General features: G+C 45.5%; 1 protein-coding gene across 1 annotated transcript; it reads right to left on the bottom strand.

Annotated features, from left to right (window-relative positions):
* Positions 1-1,822: 1,822 nt before the first annotated feature.
* ALDH9A1 (aldehyde dehydrogenase 9 family member A1) lies at positions 1,823-18,863 on the bottom strand. The gene is made up of 11 exons (XM_080922922.1): positions 18,671-18,863; positions 16,762-16,907; positions 15,111-15,240; positions 13,488-13,622; positions 12,546-12,742; positions 11,856-11,996; positions 9,134-9,322; positions 8,838-8,925; positions 5,106-5,247; positions 4,148-4,260; positions 1,823-2,636 (listed from the first exon to the last, which is right to left on the bottom strand). The coding sequence occupies exons 1-11, from the start codon at positions 18,849-18,851 to the stop codon at positions 2,542-2,544; spliced, it is 1,557 nt and encodes a 518-aa protein (XP_080779048.1). The 5' UTR covers positions 18,852-18,863; the 3' UTR covers positions 1,823-2,541.
* Between the last annotated feature and the right edge of the window lie 1,005 nt (positions 18,864-19,868).

Consider the following 19,868-nt stretch of genomic DNA (forward strand, 5'->3'; position numbering starts at 1 on the left):
GTTGGGCTCAGGCTCCCACAAGGTGTCAGGAAGCTTGGGCGCCACCTGCTGGTAAAACCTAGGAAAAGTCAGCAACCATGTTACCGTCTATGTTCCGCATTCTTCCATAGTTTGGACAACCTCCCCTTTACACTCTTAAGATGCTGTCCAATCCTAATCAAAATAACCTGTCTTAGGCCAGAGAAATAGCCTATATAGAAGCATGTACCACCTTGACTGACCACTGGAGTTTGATGTCCTTAATCCACATAATAGAAGGAGAAAACCCAGTTCCTTGAGTGGGGCCTCTGAACTCCATACTCCTGCCCCCACACATCCTCTTACACAGACAAATAAATATAATACGTAAATGAAAAGTATGTCTGTTCCATCCCTCTTAAGCAACTTTCTGTCCAATAAAGCACCTGTGTTCAAATACTGAGGACTTGAGATGTGACTAGGGCAACTCACATGCTTAATGTTTATTTAATTGTGATTAAGTCTAAGTACTCAGGGCAATTCTTCACCCAGCTGCCTACTGAATTCACCTGAGAACCTTTCCAGATTCCAGATTCCTTACATTAGCATCTCAGTATTTTCAAAGTCCAATAGGCAGCTCTAGTGAAGAGTCAAACTTGACAACCATTTCTCTAAAAGCACTGCCCGTGTGTATGGCTCGTTTGAGGATCTTACTAAAATGCAGACCGACGGATGGGTTTGAGGCGGGTTCAGCCTCCACCAACCAGGTGCTGCTGCTCCCTGGACCACAATGAGCAGCGCCTGCTCACTTAACACTGGAGCCCGGAGACAGGGCGGTTCTTGCTCTCGGTCTGTGTTCTAGCTCCTGAAGGATAGTTTGCAGAACAGTTACAGTAACAATGGAGTAAGAACAGGGATGGAGGAGGTGGTGTGTGGTAGGTAACTTACCCTGTGACAGAGTTGTAGCCTGTGGTTTAAGGAGCCTGTAAGGTGAAGAACTGGGAATCGTGGTCTAAAGTTAGGAGGGAACAGCCTGGCAGAGGACCCGGAGGACAAAGTGGTGAGTAATCAGTGACATCTGGATGACAATGACAGTGTGGATGGTCTTGAAGCACACAGGCTTTCTCCTAACGGCAGTTAAAACTGCAGCGGAGCCTAAGCAAGAGCACGCTGTAATGTCCCAGACTGTTGTTTAATGGCTTTTTCTCTTCTGTCAACTCCCCCCAACCTTGAAAAGGAAGATGAGAATGGACCTTTATGTATAAAGGAAACCCAAGGATTCATAAATATTTCAGGACAGACAACACCAGGAAAGGCTGCTAGTGCTGCCGGCCATAACTCACCAGCCAAGGACAAAGGACTGGGGCCCAATGACAATCATCCCTTATCTCTAAACGCCACCTTCACTGTACTTAACTGGTCTCCAGGAGGAGCACTGGGCTGGGCTTAACTGCTGCAGTCTGCAGTTACAGGGTCCGACCACAGAACGGGGCACAAAAGGTCATTGTGCCTTACCCTGCCCTTTGTACTTTCGGGGTTCACCTCCCCCTGCCTGGTACTTTCTCCTCTGTCCTATCCAGCCTTAGGATGAGATTTAAGACATTGAGAAGATTAGCTGTGTGATAGGTTTTAATTCACTGTCACATAACATCCGAGTAACTCATGTATTCTAAAGGTTCTCCTCGGGTCTAAGGCCACAGGCTGTGCGGCAAGGACGAGAGACAAGTGTCTGCCATGGAAAGATAGGATGAGTGTTTTCTGAGGCAAGTCAGCATCTGCACAATATCTGACTCCATCGACTACCTGTCTCTCCAGCCAGGTTGTCAGGTTCTCAGTGAAATGACAGAAAAACAGTGTTTGAGAAAGATTTTATTGTTGTGAAATGTATGGATTTGGGAAGGGGCTACCACCTTGATGTGGGTTCTGGAGATGTAACTGAGGGCACTGAGCTCATGTGCCTTACCCACTGAGTTGTCTTGAAGATTATAGGTTTTAAAATGCCAATGAATCCCATTTTCCACAGGTATTAAGATTTAATATCTCCAAATAACACCTTTATTTCTTTCTTTTTAACTTTTCAAGACAGGGTTTCTCTGTGTAGCCCTGGCTGTACTGGAACTCACTCTGTAGACCAGGCTGGCCCTGAACTCAGAGATCCACCTACCACCCAGCTCCAAATAAAAGCTTTAAGATTTTTTTTTTTTTGGGGGTCAATGAACAAAGAATGTATGTCAACTGATTCATCAGGAACCCAGGAAGGAAGGCCTTCTTTAAGCAAACTAAAAAGTAGCCCTTGTTGCAAATGTGTACGAGCAGAGCTGTGGCCTGCCCATGTCTGAACAGTGTGGCTGGAGTTTACAGATTTCTCAGGGCCTTGCTGAAGAACAGGTTCCCCGGCTACCTTCTGAAAGGCACTTGTGCACATTTTCAACTGGAAAAGTGACCGCAAGACAGAGGACAATACTGACCCATTACCACACTCATGACCCACAGCCCGGATGGAAGAAGCTATTCAGTTACACAGTGGGTCAAGGCAGTCGACTCATTCCGAAGCTTGGTTCTGTGAACAGTATTCACTGGTTTTTAGAAGACCGACTCCACGTCTCCCATCTCCACATACACCGTCTTCAGCTGTGAATAGTACTCAATCGTCACACGGCCATTCTCTCTGCCAAACCCTGAAAAGACACAGGGTCAGGCTGAGCTGGTCACTACAGTGCTCTGAAGTCACACTGCTTCAAAGGCAGGCTCTGCTGGTCGGGGTGAGGAACAAGTCCTCCGAGCAGGTATTCTGTGGGGCTGGGCCAGCAAGTGTTAGGACTCTTACCAGCAGAGTACCTGCTACAGGTGCTTCAGTCCTTTGAAGGAAACGTGTTAACGCAGGGGCAATAGCTCAGTTGGTAAAGTGCCTGGCTACTAAGTACAAAGCTCTGGGTTCAATCTCCAGCATCATTAGCCTGGACATAGTCTCTCACACCTATAATTCCAGCACTTCACCCAGCTGAGGCAAAAGGAACTCTGCTCCACTATGAGTTTGAGGGCGAGTTTGAGGCTAACCCCAAGAAGCACGGTAAAAGCAGCCTCGAAAACAATCCAACCTGACAGCCCTGAAAAGCAGTGTCCATTAAAACTTGACTATGTAACAAGATTTATTAACCTTCAGCATGTGAAAAGAGCAGACTTTCAGTTCCTTCAAAGTCCCGCGCTTGGACTTTGTGCTGTACACAAGCCCACACTGGCTAAGCATATAAGGCCAGGCTCTCTGCAGATCTACCCATCTCTCTCTCAGCACACACTGTGGTCTTAATCAAAAGGAGTGAAAACTGGCCTGGGGTTGGAGGGCCACGTTAGGGAGCATAAGGATGACAGAAGACTGTCCACGACCACCACTGTGTCACTTTCCTGATATTAAGGTGCTCAGGGACTGTGGGCTGGACTCTCAAAACTGTGTTCCAACCAATTCTTAGTTTAAATGAAAAGAAGTATGGAAAATGAATGAATACAGGCACCACAGTACAGAGAGAAAAACTCAAAGTGATGGCTACATTCCTCTGCCTCAAACCCCAGACACACCAGACCACACATCTGTGGTGACAGAAATCAATGAGCAGTAGCTTAGGGGACCATTTTAGTGCGACCTGGATCAGAGAATTGTGTTGAATATCTAAAGAGAGCCAAAAAGAGAAAACCAACTAATGCAAGCTTTCTAGAATATGACCTAAGCCCTACTATGGGCACTGCCTAATTTGGAAACCCTCTAAGGAGTGTTTAATGCTCAGAGAAAGAACGTAACACTGCCCATAAGACACACTGAGCTGTGATCAGCAGTTCACACGCCACGCTACACAACAGAGCGTCTGGTGACCCTGCTCTGCACTCCAGTGAGGCTGTGGAGGTCAGTCAGGAGCACTGGTGAGCCGGTACTGGCTAGGATGGCATCCCTGCAAATCTGTCAGGAGCACTGGTGAGCCGGCACTGGCTAGGATGGCATCCCTGCAAATCTGTCAGGAGCACTGGTGAGCCGGCACTGGCTAGGATGGCATCCCTGCAAATCTGTCAGGAGCACTGGTGAGCCGGCACTGGCTAGGATGGCATCCCTGCAAATCTGTCAGGAGCACTGGTAAGCCGGCACTGGCTAGGATGGCATCCCTGCAAATCTGGTCTGTCTGTGTATTTCCCGATGCCTCACCTGACTTCTTGTATCCACCAAAGGGCAACTCCACTGGGCTGACGTTATAGTTGTTAATGTAGCATGTTCCGGCCTGCAGCTCAGCCGCCACCCTGTGCGCTCTCTGGATGTCCCTGTTAGGAAAAAGACAGTATTGGTTATTAACAAATTTTCTCAGGAAACCTCAGAGTGTGAGCTCTAAGGGTCCTGAAATCCTGGCAAACTGCTGCTTTTTTTAAACTGTCTAAAGTCCTTTCAGACAGACCCAGGTTAGAGAATCTATAAACTAGGAGGCAGTAAGTGCACCACTGTGGTGTGGGACCAACTACACAACCTCACACAGTGATAAAGGTGGAGCCCCTTACACCGCACATAAGCATTCACTCACACAGAACAGACCTCAAAACTATAAAACTTTTAGGACAGAAATATGTCTCTGTGATCCTGGATTAGACAAAGCCTCCTTAAGTATAAACAGCCAAAAGCAAAAGGAAACCGACAGAAATGCCAACCAAAACCACAGTGGAGTATGTCCTCACACCAGGAGAGTGGCTGAGACCGAAACACACGGGCTGATACAGGGATGAAAAAATGAGAGCCTTTTATTAGAGAGAGTGTGTGTGCGTGCATGTGTGTGTGGTGTGTGTGTGGTATGTGTGTGTGTGTGTGTGTCTGTGTGTGTGTGTGTGAGTGTGTGTGTATGATGGCATGACACACACACACACACACACACACACAGCACTACTCTTCAAATCTGAAAAGCAGAGTGCCAAATGCAGCCAACCTTGGCATCTTCTAAATTAAGAGGAAAACAGGGTTAGGGGGCGTAGCTCAATTTGATCCTCAGCACTAGAAAACAAACAGAAGCAAATAGAGATGCTGCTGGCTCTAATGACAGCAAAGTGGGGAGGAACAAGAGTGATCTCATACTCAAGAAATACCACAACCTGTCCCTCCCGAGATGCTGTGATCCACATACCTGGTGAAGACCCCAGCTGCTAGTCCAAAAGCAGTGTCATTGGCCCGCTCCAAAACCTCGGCTTCAGTTTCAAAGGTTAGGATGGACATAACTGGTCCAAAGATCTCTTCTTTCACACAAGTCATGTCATCTGTGCAATTAGCTGCCGACATTCAAAACAAAGCCAAAGACAGTGAGGGACTATAATCTCATGTGCCCAAAACACAGCATTCTTAGTAAACAGTGAGACTCGAAGCTTTGGGGGAAATTCAACAGGACACTGCCACTGTGGTGTGAGAATTCTGCCACCTTCTAAGTACATCTATCCCAATTACACATTCTAGAACTGAGGAAATGACCACAAAATGTGTTTGGGGACCTACTGGACCTACTGTGAGTCAGTCAAAACTTCATTAATAACAGGTGTAGTGTCCTCCATAAGCCCCTACTGTGACCGAGGGCCACAATGTTTCTTGGGATCTCCTGGGATCAGTGTCAATTCAGAAACAGTATCCAATAGACCCCAGAAAATCTGATTACTTCCTTTCCCCCAGTGCACAGTTACCCTTGTAAAAGGCCGTAGGTCCCTCTGGGGAAGAACTGGAGAAAGGCTAACAGCAAACTTTTAGGGTCTTATCAAGATCCTTCCTCAGGGGAACCTGGCCACCCCTTCATTCAAGGGGTTCTGGGTCTGCAAACTGGCTCAAGTCAGGAAATTAATTCACTGGCCGAGTCTGCCTTTTGCCACCATCCAATGTAGCCTCACATTTGTCTGAGAGTTTTTCTGCTTCTACAGGTCAAACAGATATGCAGCAGGCTTCCTATGTGTTTCATGCCTGGAAACACTGTGACTGATTAGCCAGTACCAAAGGTCTGAACGAGTCATGCCATCATAAATTTCACCTCTCCTGTGCTGGCCATTATGGGCTATGTCATTAAAAACATTCTTTTGTCTACACTGTCCATTATGATAACTACCATCACCTTGTCTCTGACAATTCAATGTTGCCACCTGGCCCTTGTTATCTCGGGATCCAATTAAATCCATTGTATTTAATTCATCTAATTGAGCGGCAGCATCCCCAACCCTAAGGTCTGGCACAGGAAAAGGGCAAGAACAAAACCCTTCAAATGTGCTGGTGCCTCTCTCACCAGTTTTCATGTTATAGTATTTGTGAAGGGCATGTCTTCTGGGCCTTCCATTGTGGAGGATTAGATACGGAACATATCCACTCTAGCATTGCAATTTCCCTGAGCCTTAAAATCCCTTCGTCAACACTAAGCCACGGGATATCAGGATCTCCAACTCCTTCTCAGTAGGCCATTTTTGATAAAAGCTTCAGCCAACCATTCAAACAAACTTTTGACTCCTTTCCTAACTTATTACATATTAAACCTAGAAGTAGACCTTCCTTCTGCATGGCAATTTGGTTAATAAGTATGAGAGGGTCATCCTCTGTGATTCTACAACTGCTTTTTAGACTTGCTAAGAAGTCTCCAGTGAGGTAAACAGATGCACAGAGATGAAAGCAAGAGGCAACAGACTGACACCCAAAGGGGAGGAAATGGTCCTGGCACAACCTAATGAGCAACTTGTATAAAGCTTCTCAGAGCCATGCTTTTGAACAGTAAGAAGATGCTCATAAAATACGCACTGAAAATGACCCAAAAATATACTAACCAGATTTCTGTTAAAATGCCATGATTTTTAATTTGGTTTGCCACATTTTTTAAATGATACTCTCATTAAATACTCTCATGTAATTACAAGTAGAAGCAATGCTATGAAAGATGCAAGGGCTGGAGAGATGGCTCTGTGGTTCAGAAGGTACACTGCCTTTGCACAAGACCAAATTTGCTTCCCAGCACCCATATCAGGCAGCTGGAAACCACCTGTAACTCCAACTCCAGGGAATCCAATGCCTTCCTCTAGCCTGCAGAGGCACGGTACATCTATAATTGCAAATATGTACACAAGACACACACAGAGACACAGACACGCATGTGCATACACACACACAAATAATCGTTTTTAGAAAGAAAATGCAATAAAAAACAAAATTAGAAAGTATATAAAGGTATATTTGCTTTGTAAAAATTGTACTTAATGTTCCTATAAACAACACACTTCCTAAAATGATTTAATTCATGCTTGGCATTTGAGTTCTGTGCTTAGAACTCAGAGAAGGAGCAGAGTTGAGCCTCCGAGGGAGAGCACTCACCTGCACTGTCTCAGCAACACTGGACAGGAAGCTCTGAGGGAGTGCACACGGAAGGGACACGGAGCATGAAAAGCACCCGTTAGAAACACTGGCTCATTGTGAAGTCTAAAAACAGCACTCCACAGATTTACAAAGACGACAGTTCTAAAATCTCTTCAGAACGGGGAGGAGTGGGGGGAGGGAAGCCTATGGTTGGGACATAAGAGAATAACTTTAAAGGAGAAGAAAATCTCTTCAGAGGAGGGTTAAAAGTGTGCTTGATAGGCTGTACACAACACACTGCACAGCGCACTTGAGAGGCACCAGTGCCTCGAGGGTAAGTAATATTTAGATTGTGCTTACAAACAGCTGATTGTGTTCTAAGTCTTTGAAAATTAACAATCCACACACGTTTTAATTACTCAAAACCGTTACACAATCATCTCTGAGAATATGTCAGCCTACAAGGCGGGCAGCTCAAGTGGCTCCGTGGGTAGGGAGCTTCACCCTGGCGAGCAGAAGGAACAGCTGACACATGACAACAGGAAGCCTGTGTGACCAACCCGGAAAACCTAAGCAAGTTAAAGACAGACGCTCAACTTAGACCTAACCTGCCATGTACAAAGGTCAACAGTGAGTCTGTGACAATGCACATCTCTAGGCCCCAGGTTCTAAGAACAACAGTCAGAAGTCTAGGGCAGGGACCAAAAATCTGTCATAACAGGTTTTCCAAGTCACTAATACAAGCCAGCTTCCAGTAACACAACAATAAAGGTTTAGTACCTTTTGCTTTGCCTAGTTTCAGTCCACATAAGTCTGATTAGTCCCAGCACACAGTCCATTCCTTCTTTTCCTGTACACGTTCATACCTGCTCTCCAACAGATTTGGAATAATACTGCATACTTTATTGTCTAACCCATATCTTTTACTTAACATAAAAACGTTCCCTACTTGTTAATTGGTTCAATTACAACTAGCCTGGTCCACAGTCCGGATGCTAAGCTCACAGCTTTTCAGCATCAGTGGCTTTAGCTTTAGGCTAAACTGCACCCTGTCACGTGCTGAGAGGTAACGCCACTAGCACCGGGCGATGGCTGGAATCGGCAGAGGGTCTGAGAAGGATGCCTGTGTATGCCTGACTGTCCAAAGCAGAGCTTGAAGAATGAAAAGATGGGTTAAAAGTTACCAAAGTGACATCTGACGAGTTGGTTTTGTTAAATGGACATATTATGGTTCAAAGGAAAAGCATGCTTTATATTACTGAGGCTGTTAGTACCATAATTTGTTTTAAACATATATTTCTGAGGTTGGGTTTTTTTTATCTTTGTTTTTAAGCTTGTTCCCAGAACAGTTGTCTCCAGCAAACAATACATATGGCTGCCCTAGTAGAGGGGCACCTGGGGGCTCCAAGAGTAATGAGGTACTCCATAGCCTGGGTAGTGGGGTCATTCAACTTGCCAGTCCTTACTCTGTGCCCTTACATGTTAGAAATACTCATTTACAGCTACTTAGTATTTAATCCAAGCCACTGAAAAAGCAAACAAGACATACTTAGAATGCAAGGCGTCATGTAAAATCCATGTTTTAATTTAGGATCCTCTGGGACATACAGCTCTCCGCCACACAGCACAGTAGCGCCCTAAGAGAAAGAAAAAGCAGGCATCTTCTGTATCGAACACACGATTCATGTGCGGGCCCAAAAGGCAAAATGTAGCCCCAGCAAATGTACACACACTTACCTCCCAAAGCAGAACACTCAGGGACAGCAGCCCCCAATGTCAGTGTAGAAAGGGAATGGGGTAAGGAGCCACAACCTTCCCTGTCCCTCCCAGCTTGCCATTTCTTACCTGCTCCTTTGCCGACTTGACAAACCCAAGGACTCGCTCCCGATGTGGGGCATTGATGAGTGGGCCCATCCTAGTGTCTTCCAGAAGTGGGTCTCCAAGTTTTATCTTCTGAGTCTGCTTCACAACTTCTTTTGTAAATTTATCAGCAATGTCCTTTTGCACAAACACTCTAGTGCCATTACAGCAGACCTAAAGGAGACAGGAGACAGCAATGTGTATATGGGATGAAAACGATGGGGGAAAACATCTAATAACCTTAAAGGAGTTATGATACACTTTTTAAAAATGTTTTACTTATGTATACTAATGTTTTTCCTGTATTATGTCTGCATACCATATCTGTGCCTCGTGCCTGTGGAGGAGAGAAGAGGGCACTGGATTTCCTGGACCTAGAGTTGCTGATGATTGTGAGCTGCCATGAGGGTGCTAGGAATCGAACCCGGGTCCTCTGCATGAGCAGCCAGTGTTCTTAACCGCTGTGTCGTCTCTCTAGTACCATAACACATTTTTTTTTAAAGAATATTTTCATTTCTAAAAATCCTGCCCACAGAGGCTGAAGAGATGGCTCAGTGGTTAAGAGCCCTGGCTGCTCTACCAGGGACCTGGGTTCAATTCCCAGCACCCACATGGCAGCTCACAACCATCAGTAATGGGATCTGATGCCGTCATCTGGTGTGTAAATGAGCCTCATAACCAGACTGAAAGCAAAGGCAGGACAGACCCAGTACCTTTTGATCAGTGTTCACCCAGGCTAAAGACAAAAAGACTATAAAATACTGAAACTTCTAACTTGGCTTATTTTTCACAATGCTATTCTAGGGCCAGGTGATTTAATACACTGTGAATAAGAAAAGCTAAATCTGTCACTATCAGAAAAGGAAACTGCAAATATAGATAGTAAGAAAGAAAAAGGCCAAAATGATTTAAAGTACTGAAAAAAAGGGGGTGGGTGCCGGCTGGCAGTGGCACACACCTTTAATCCCAGCTCTGGAGAGGCAGAGGTAGGTGGATCTCCGAGTTCAAGGCCAGCCTGGTCTACAGAGCACGTTCTGGGGCAGCCAAGGTATATAGAGGAGTGCAGTGAGAGAAGGGAGCTATACAGAGAAGCCCTGCCTTGGGTTGCAGGGGTATGCAGCTATGTGTCTGCACACACACACTCACGCATTCCCTAGCCCCAGCCTGAGCATTAGGAACATCATGAACATCGAAGTAGCAGCCAAAAGTCGGGCACTGAGATCCTGGTTGTTCTTTCCCTTGGCTTATAGGGGTTAAACTCAGGATCCCACAGGTGCCAAATAAGCATTTATTCTACCACTGAGCTCAGCCCCAGCCAAGAGCTTGGTTTCTAAGTAACACCACTCACTGAAACCAGGGCTGTAGACAAATGGCTAATTCCAGAGTTCAGCTGGAAAAAGAAGGCTATGGATCTACAATACCTTAATGTGCCAGAAATCAAAGAAGTTTCTCGGGTCAAAGAGAGGACAAACCCAGCATGAGGGCACATGCCTGTGATGCCAGCACTTGGGAAGCTAGGAATTCGAGGACAGCCTGGGCTACTCAGAGGGACTTTGTCTCAAATAATTAACACTCATAAAGTAAACAATGCCAGTTACTCCAATTACTTCAGATTGCACCCACTGTTTAGCATTCTACATGCATCAGATTACCACACTGTACCACATAAACATGTATGGTTTAGAGACGCAACAACTAAGGCTGGAGATGGCTCACTTGCTTTTACAGAGGATCCATGCTGAATTCCCAGCACACACAGGGTAGCTACCTCGCAACCATCTGTAACTCCAATTCCAGGGCACCAAACTCTGGTCTCCAGGAACACCCGGTACACATGAGGTGCAGATTCACGCACTCAGACAAAACATTCACATGCATAAGATAAGTCTAAAGATTTTTTTTTAAATAGCAGCATCTGAGCAGAGGGGGGGGAGAAACAAGCAAAACAATAAATCTACAACCTCTTCATTGACTGGTTCTTGGGTTCTACTGGGTTTTTTTTTTTTTTTTTTTTGTTTGTTTGTTTGTTTGTTTTGGTTTTTGTGGTGTTATGGCTCTTCTCTCAGATCCTACGGTAGACAAGTGCCGTACAACTTCAGTCTCTTCAGCTGGATCTTATCCCAGAAAAAAATGAAATTTTTTTTTTCAATTACTAAGATATTTATCAAATAAGCATCAAGTTTTAGTGAGGATTCCAGGTGGGAAAACAGTAAAATCCAGAAGTTAACACCGGCAAGAGTACTTGTGTGTGGGGTGAGTAACAGTGTGGGAACTCTATATAAAAGAATGTACTTTTTGTCTACGCTGGAGTATTTCGTAGTTACAGATCTTGTGCCTACAAATACTATAAACACTATAGGAAACCTTACATATTATGTGTATAAGCAGTTAGACAGAAGGGTAAACATGTTGGCTTCTGCAGTGGTTCTTGACCTGCGGCAAAGCTCTGTCTCAAAAACTATCCACTTTACAGTTCATAACACTGTGTTAAAGGGCTGCAGCGTTAAGGAGATTGGGAACCAATGTGTCATAGTGATCTAGGCCGAAGTCACACAGGAACCCTGTACTATTTGCTCAACTGTCCTGCAATTCTTTTCTGTTCAGTTGTAAGCCTAGCCTTTAACGCTGAGCCGTCTCTCCAGCCCTGTCCTGCAATTCTCGGTGGGCCCAGAGTGTGGAGCGTCGGAGCGTCGGAAAGAGTGCATACCTGCCCTTGTGTGAGGAAGTTGGCCACCAGGGCCCCCTTCACAGCACTCTCCAGATTACAGTCTGAGAAGATGATGAGAGGAGATTTGCCCCCAAGTTCCAAAGTAACGGGTTTGACTCCTTTAGCAGACATCTCCATGACCTATAGAGCAAAGCAAGGCATTCGGAAGTTCAGTGTAACTTAGCCTGTCAACTCGGCCTCAACCCACCACGCCATCTTGATCTGACTGACCCCTTAATCCACTTAAAATATTCTTTGGCGAAGGCTCCTGAGAATTAACAGAATTTCACTTAAAACCCTGAAATAGGAGCTCATTTAAAACATACTGGCAAGTCACAGAGCTCTCACAGCCAGGAATTCTTTTTTGAATTTTTGTGTTTAGGGCTGTTTAGAACTCGGAACATTTCTTTTACCTCACCAAACAAGAAGTGCCAGCCCAGCCTAGGCCGAAATTCCACAAACACATCATCTCCTTAGGCAGGGAAGAAAACTTCTACCCCATTTGACCCACCATAGACCACCCACATGTGCTCTCTTTCTCCCTCACATTTGCACAGTAAACTTTAGACCAAGCAGAATTTCTTGGCCCATTCCCAATATTTACTAGGAAACCCAAAATATGCAAACTTTGGCAAAAATCAGCTTTGCCAGAGCTAGCCATTTGTTAAACAAAGCTGGTTTCATCTGTACCTTCATGCCAGTGGGCACACTTCCAGTGAAGGAGACTTTGGCCACATCACGATGCTGACACAGAAACTGGCCTGTGGCAGCCCCACCTTGCACCACGTTGAAGAGCCCAGGAGGCACACCAGCTTTGGTGTAGATCTCAGCCAAGAGCAGAACAGACACAGGTGTGAAGGGCGAAGGCTTGAAGATCATGGCATTACCTGTAGAAAACCAAATCTCCTCTTAAACAAGAGTAGACTATTCCAACTGGTTCCTATGCTTCCAAAGTCACCAAAGATACAACAGAAATGTCTAGGACTCAGTAGTTAAGAGCAATGGCTGCTCTGGCAGGTGATCTGGGATCAGTTTCCAGCACACTAAGGATGGTTTATAGCCAACTGTAACTCCAGATCCAGAGTCTGGCATCCTCCTCTGGCCTCTACAGGAGCCAGTAGTGTGCACTGTATACATATATACACGCAGGCAAAATACTCATACACACACACACACACAAATCTAATAAATATGAAATTAATTAACTTTGTTAAAAAAAGTATCTTGTTTTCCTACCTTGGGCTTTTATGTATCAAGGTCTGGGTGCATGCATTATCCCATTTAAAGCTTGCAACCATGGTATAAAGTAAGGATAATCAGTCTAGATTTTTAAAAGTTAAAGACCAGAAACTTTCATTTCCTTTAATTCCAACACCAGAGAAGCTGGTGGGACAGCCCAGACTACACTGCAGATCCTATATCAGAGACAAAACTAGACAGATGCAAAACAGAGACACTTAAGATAGGACCTGTGTGCGACCTCAGCCTTACATTCCTTCAGGGGTGAGGCAGAGCAGAGACAACTCCCAGCCTGAGATCTGACTGCCCAGGAGCACATCAGAAAGAAATGGCAGGTCGGCTGGGGGTGAGTGGGGGAAGAAGGCTCTCTGTGGAGGAGGCATTCATTCTTACCACATGCCAAGGCTGGAGCAGACTTCCAACAGGCAATCTGGAAGGGGTAGTTCCACGCTCCTATCCCCAAACACACCCCAAGTGGTTCTCGTCTGGTGTAGCCGAAGGACCCTCCTGGGAGCTGGACGTGCTCTCCTAGAGGAAAAACAGACTAAGGAATGATGTGTATCTATGTTCCCCTCAATGTCACTAGTACAAGTTCATTCCAGTTCATTTAATTCTCTAAAAATCTCTAGCAGGGGCTAAAGAAATGGCTCAGTGGTTAGGAACACTAGCTGCTCTTCCAGAGGACCTGGGTTTGGTTCCCAGCACCCACACAGTGACTAGAAAGCATCTGTAATTCCAGTTCCAGGGGATCCTACACCCTCTTTTGGCCCCCACAGATACTAGGCATGCAAGTGGTACACAATATATATGCAGGCAAAATAGCCATACACATATAATTTTAAAAATAAAAGTAAGTCAGCCACAGTGGTACAAACCTTTAATCCCATTACTGGAGAAGCAGAGAGAGATGGGTTTCTGTGAGTTCAAGACTAGTCTGGTCTATACAGCAAGGTCCAGGTGTAAGCCAAGGCTATACAACCTTTATTTTAAAAATAACACTTAAAAACAAAATTATCTCCTGATACCTAGTACATAACTTAGGTAAAATGATATGGAAACAAGAGGACATCTCAGCAGCAGAGAAGCCTTAAGTTCCTAAACCCTGGACTGTTCACCTACCACATACAGCCGGGATAGGCTCTACCAACCATTCAATAACAACCGCTGTAAACACTTGTCTTTTCTTTAATTTTATTTATTTAATGTATAAGTACACTGTCACTGTCTTCAGACACACCAGAAGAGGGCACCAGATCTCATTACAGATGGTTGTGAGCCACCATGTGGTTGCTGGGAATTGAACTCAGGACCTCTGGAAGAGCAGTCAGTGCTCTTAACCACTGAGCCATCTCTCCAGCCCCAAACATTTGTTTTTAAAGATATGCTTCATTTACTTCAGTAAGCCTCATATTCACTATGTAGTTGAGACTGCCCTTAACCTTCTAATCCTCCTGCCTCTACCTCCTAGGTACTAGGATTACAGGTAGGCATCACCACACTAAAGAACATGCAGTATTCGGAATTGAACTTAGGGATCCACGCACATCAGGCAAGCACTCGGCCAACTTAGCTACATTCCTGGCCCAGCTGTGAACTTGGCAACAATGATACACATGGCGCAGACTCTTACAAACTAGTGTCTGTACTTGGTCTCAGGTTTGAGGCTGGGCGCTTAAAACCCAAGAAATTGGACTGGAGAGATGGCTCAGCCATTAAGAGCAGCAGTAAGTGCTCTTCCAGAGGTCCTTAATTCAATTCCCAGCAACCACATGGTGGCTCATGATCATCTGTAATGGGATCTGATGCCCTCTTCTGGTGGGTCTGAAGACAGCAACAGTGTTACATGAAATAACTCTTAAAAAAAAAACTCAAGAAATTAGGTGTTATCACCTCTAATCTTATCTAAGAATGATAAAGTAACTTTTAAGCCACCCAAAAGGTAACAATGAACTTAAGGCCCTTCACCTCAAGGCTCTGCTCTTCTGCCTTGTCACCTGAGGCCAGGCCAGGGCTTACCTGCCATGGACGCAGCCAGGCCTGCATAGTATTCCAGGCACAGCCAGCAACTTTCAACATCCAGACGGGCCTCAAATATGGACTTCCCATTGTTGATGGTCTCCACAGTGGCAATTTCATCCTTCCGCTCCTTTGGGTAGAACAGAGGAGATTTAATACACAGCCAGTGTGCAGCGAGAACGTGTCACTCGAGCGCTAAGCCTAGAAAGGGCAGACATTTCCACTGACTAGAGAGTAGAGGAACTGCACTGGGAGACAAAAACTGCTGTCACAGGAGTCTCCTCTTCACCATCAGGTGACAAAGATTCAGACCACGACCTCATTTCAGTAGCAGTCAGAAAAGGAAAACTGTAAGCCCTACTGTGTGTGTGTGTGTGTAAATAAGAACATGCATCTGAGCATACTCTCAGACTATCTGAACAGAGACACCAGGACGGCTAACTGAAGAGCAAAGGCCGTGAAAAACAAGGGATTATACTACCCTAGAAAGAGACCTTTGGAACTGATTTCCTATTACCGAAGCCACCAGGGCAATAACCATAGTCACCTTTTCCACTTGGTCCCAGAGATTTGACCGATAACCAATGAATCTTAATACCTCCCCAGAGGAGGACAGGAAGGCCTTCAGATTCACTGAACTCCATGTGGTACAACCCACTGCACGTACAAGGCTGCACGAAATCTCTTTTCTCTAATCTCTAAAGCCTCCTGTGTTCTCAGAATGCATGTGTGCACTGATATGTGTGTATACACGTATTTGGGTATGCATACACAGACACAAGCTGCTTGCTCTTAGACCCTGCAAGGTTTCTCACAGCATATCTAACACACACACACACACACACACACACACACACACACACACACACACATACACATACAAACCCACCCGACATTCCCATCAAAGATACAGTTCATGTTTTGATGTATATTACTCTGAATTTTTCTAGAAGTATACCTGAAAAGGGGAGGCTTAAATACTATCAGAAGGAAAAAAAGCAAAAACAAAAAAAAAATAAATAAAAAACAGGCACACATTAAAAGCAAGCATCCAGGGATGGAAAGATGGCAAGTCTGTGAGGTGCCTGCTGTGTAAACACAAGGACCTGAGTTCCAATCCCCATCTCCCATAAAGTCCAGCCATGCCAGCACCAGAGCCATATCCCCAACACTAGGGAGGCAGAACAGGCAAATCCCTGGAGCTCACCGACATGCCAATGCAACCAAACTGATGAACTAGGGTCACTGACAGAAACCATGTCAAAGAGTAGGGTGGACAGAGATCACGGATACACTGACCTCAACCCCTTCAGGCATTTATACACACATACATGTACGTATACACACACAATCATGTACACGTAGCATACAGAGAAATAAATACATACACTTTTAAATAAAAAATAATTTAAGTTAAAAAAGCAAGTAAGCCATAAAGATCACACTATAATTCAAACAAATTCAGGAAACAAAACATGCCCAGGGAGCTGTCAATGAGGCAAACGGTGGAAGCTTACTTCAAGTACCAAGGTGGGCACGACGTTTCTCCATTGCACAGAAATGCCACAACCTAAAGCTCCAACCAAGTCTACCTTCGACTCCCCTCAGAGTGTGAGGGGCCCTTCCTGGAAAGGAACACAGTGGTACGCACCCTTATTATCCGGGCGGCCTCTAAGAGGACTTGACAGCGCTCTAAGCCACTTTTCTTACTCCAGATTTTAAAGGCAGCCTTTGCATTTTCAACAGCCAAATTTACTTCCTTTTCTCCTGAACACGTGAAAGTAGCTATCACTCGGCCTATAAAAAAGTGGAAAGTCAGGGTCAGCTTAAACAGTTAGAATGCATCTGAATTGTTTCTATCGGCATCTCTGGGGGATGGTTCCCTTCCACAGTTTCATTTAGTTCTAAACTTTTTTTTTTTTTTTTTTTTTTTTTTTTGGTCACCTGGAATCCCTTTAAAGTCCAACAAGGGTTGCAGATCTAGCTCCATAAAAACAAGAATTTAAGGGGTGGAGAGATGGCTCAGTGGTTAATAGCACTGAATGCTCTTCTAGAGGTCCTGAGTTCAAATCCCAGCAACCACGTGCCCTCTTCTGGTGGGTCTGAAGACAGTGACAGTGTACTTATATAAATATAAATAAGTCTTTTTTAAAAAACGAATTTAAGTACATCACAAAACTGCAGAGACTATCTGGTAAAATTCACCATGGCCTTCACTCTGTTTGATAGCTAAGTTCTAACACTAACCTTCTAGAAGTCATTATGTGACACTCCTCGATACGGTCTCAGAATCTTGACAGTCTTGCAAAATCCAAGTCCAAAGTCATCAGCCTACCACTGTAAATTCTCCCTTATCTGTGTTCTAATCAGGACCTATCAGACTACTACTTGATAACTAAGGTTGACTAGCAATTTTAGAAGCTAAAGGCCAGTCTGAAAGTCTCATCTCCCATCCCCATCTTGGAGCCATAACAGAAAGATCAGGTTCTTTTTTAGACCCGTATTTCAAGGACCAGAACCCAAAGTAACTCCACCAACAAAAATTCTTCAGCAGTTTCTTTTCACAAGGAATTCCTGAAATTTCATAAACCTACTTCTACGACAAACCAGAGGGGTCAACTAGTAAAGAAAATGGCTGACGATCACCGATCACCGAAGGCAATGCTGCTTTTGTATTAGTAAAGGGAGGGACGCAGAGCAGCAGTTCCCGGGTATCATGGCCCCTGCGGTCAATCACTGCAGCGCAGCGTGACTTAGTATTCTATCCTAGGTCAATCAACTTTTTTTGCTCTCACTAAGCATGCCCTTCTGATTTACAGAATACATTTTTTTCTGCGCAGAATATTCAGTAAGAGTAACCAAAACAAACAAAAGTCAACCCAAAATCCAAGAAACAAAGAACTCTCTTCCTCCTTAGCTTGTGCTAAGTGTTTGTTCCAAGCATTATGTGCTTGGCAGGATGGAATCGTGGAATCTAACAAACAGCATGTTTACAGTTAATACCGTAAAATACATGTTCACTTAAAATCTGCCAAGTGTACGGAGCATGAAAATTCTCACTACTCAAAGGTGGGAATCTAGTGGAGGTTACGGATAAGTTCATTAATTTGACAGTGGTGAGCATTACACAAGATTACACATGTTCAATGTTTTCCTTTTCCTCGCTAACCTTCTGGAGGGTTAGTGGGCACTAAAGCTAAACGAATGTTATTGGCTGCTATTATTTTCTTTTCTTTACCAATTGTTACCGATGTTCAGAAATACCCCAGGACTAGAAGGTCATGTGAACTTAAGGCACAATAGAAATCACCTGTGAATCACCACTACATAGCAGCTCCTGTACCATGTAGTTTACTCCTTGCCCCCAGCGCACCCCACCGCACCCCAAGCGCTCCCTCTTTTCCAGGAGCCCCCCCCCCCCAGCACTCTGTGCTCCGTGCTACGACCACTCAAGTTCAACAATCCATGACGGAGAGCTCGGAAGGACTCGGGGCGACAGACTCAGTGCACGGGGCCGGGGAAGGCCCACCCCACCAGCCTGCGGCCCCTCGCCCGGTTACCGGTAGCTGGCTCGAACGCTTTCTCCGTGCCCGAGGCATCCACCGGCTCCACACGGGCCCCGCCGCGGTAGTTGAGCGGCTGCGACACGACGAAAGTGCCAGTGCTCATGGCTGCGACCGCGGCAGGCCGGGAAGCGCGGAGAAGGGAGGTGAACGCAGGTCCGACTGCACCGAGAAACATCTGTTGAGGGAGCAGCGGGTCCGGAAGCCCCAGCCTTTCACGCGCGGGGGTTGGCTAGGCTGAAGGGGCGGGAGCGGAGAGGGGCGGAGTCTCGGGGGCGTGGCCCAGGGAAGGAGACGACGCTGGGCAAGTGTAGACCACGAAGGGGCGGAGCCTCGGGGAGGTGCGGGCCGTGAGTGGGAGGGCGTAGGGTCCACAAGGACCGCCCAGTAAAGGCCTCTGGGAGGAAGGGACAGTGGGAGGGGAGGGGAGTAGGAGGGCGGCTAGAGTGCGAGGGCAGCCCAGCCAGCACAGTTAAGGGAAATCGTGGCCTAGTGAGACTTAGAGGCTGGAAGACCTCTGGCCTAGCTGAGAGCGAGGAGCATCACACCACCCAAGTCCTCCAGTCCAGATCTCCAAGACCCTCCAGGAAGGGGAATCAGACTTCCTACTGGGCCTGCAGGTTTTTGCAACATTCTCCTCACTGTTCCTCTTTGACCTACAAAGCACAGTATTAGGGAATGTGCTCCAATTTAGTAAAAACTCTGGTCAATTTTCCCAGCTCTCTGTATGAATTAACCTTTTCAGTGCCTCTAAGATGTGTAGGTTTGGGTCCTCAAATGGAAACAGCAGTGCCCAACTAAGAACAACACCTAGGCCGGAATTCAAAGGCCTGCTTTTGTTGTCATTGGTCAGAAACATCCGGGAAATATCTGGCCTTGGTGGCTAACAGATGACTGGAGATGTCACATGACTGGAACAAGAATAGTCATTGACAGGCACAGAGAGACCGGCTGGTCCTTTGATGGCCAGTTGTGTTTAAAGCATTCTTCCCAGCAATCCCATGTTGGTTTGTTACATTTTAGACCGTCTCCTTTGTGTTTCAGAAATGCTACCACTATTGCTACCAACAGAAATGCATTTGTTGATCTAATCGTGGCAATAAAAGTATGGCGTGTCCCAACCCTATGAAATTCAACAGCAAAATTTGCTCTTACTCTATCAAATCAGAATGTCGTTATGAAAATTTATTCTTAT

The sequence above is a fragment of the Micromys minutus genome (assembly GCF_963924665.1).
Source record: "Micromys minutus genome assembly, chromosome: 1".
Taxonomy (NCBI): domain Eukaryota; kingdom Metazoa; phylum Chordata; class Mammalia; order Rodentia; family Muridae; genus Micromys; species Micromys minutus.

Bases quoted from the DNA above. Each gene is read 5' to 3' on its own strand.
- ALDH9A1 (XM_080922922.1), bottom strand. From the start codon at position 18,851: ATGTTTCTCGGTGCAGTCGGACCTGCGTTCACCTCCCTTCTCCGCGCT. The intron at 13,623-15,110 runs GTAAGCCCTGGC...TTTTTCCTCTAG, and splicing joins CCTGGCTGCGTCCATGGCAG to GAGAGCACGTCCAGCTCCCA. The intron at 2,637-4,147 runs GTGAGGCATCGG...GTGTCTTTTCAG, and splicing joins TGGTGGATACAAGAAGTCAG to GGTTTGGCAGAGAGAATGGC.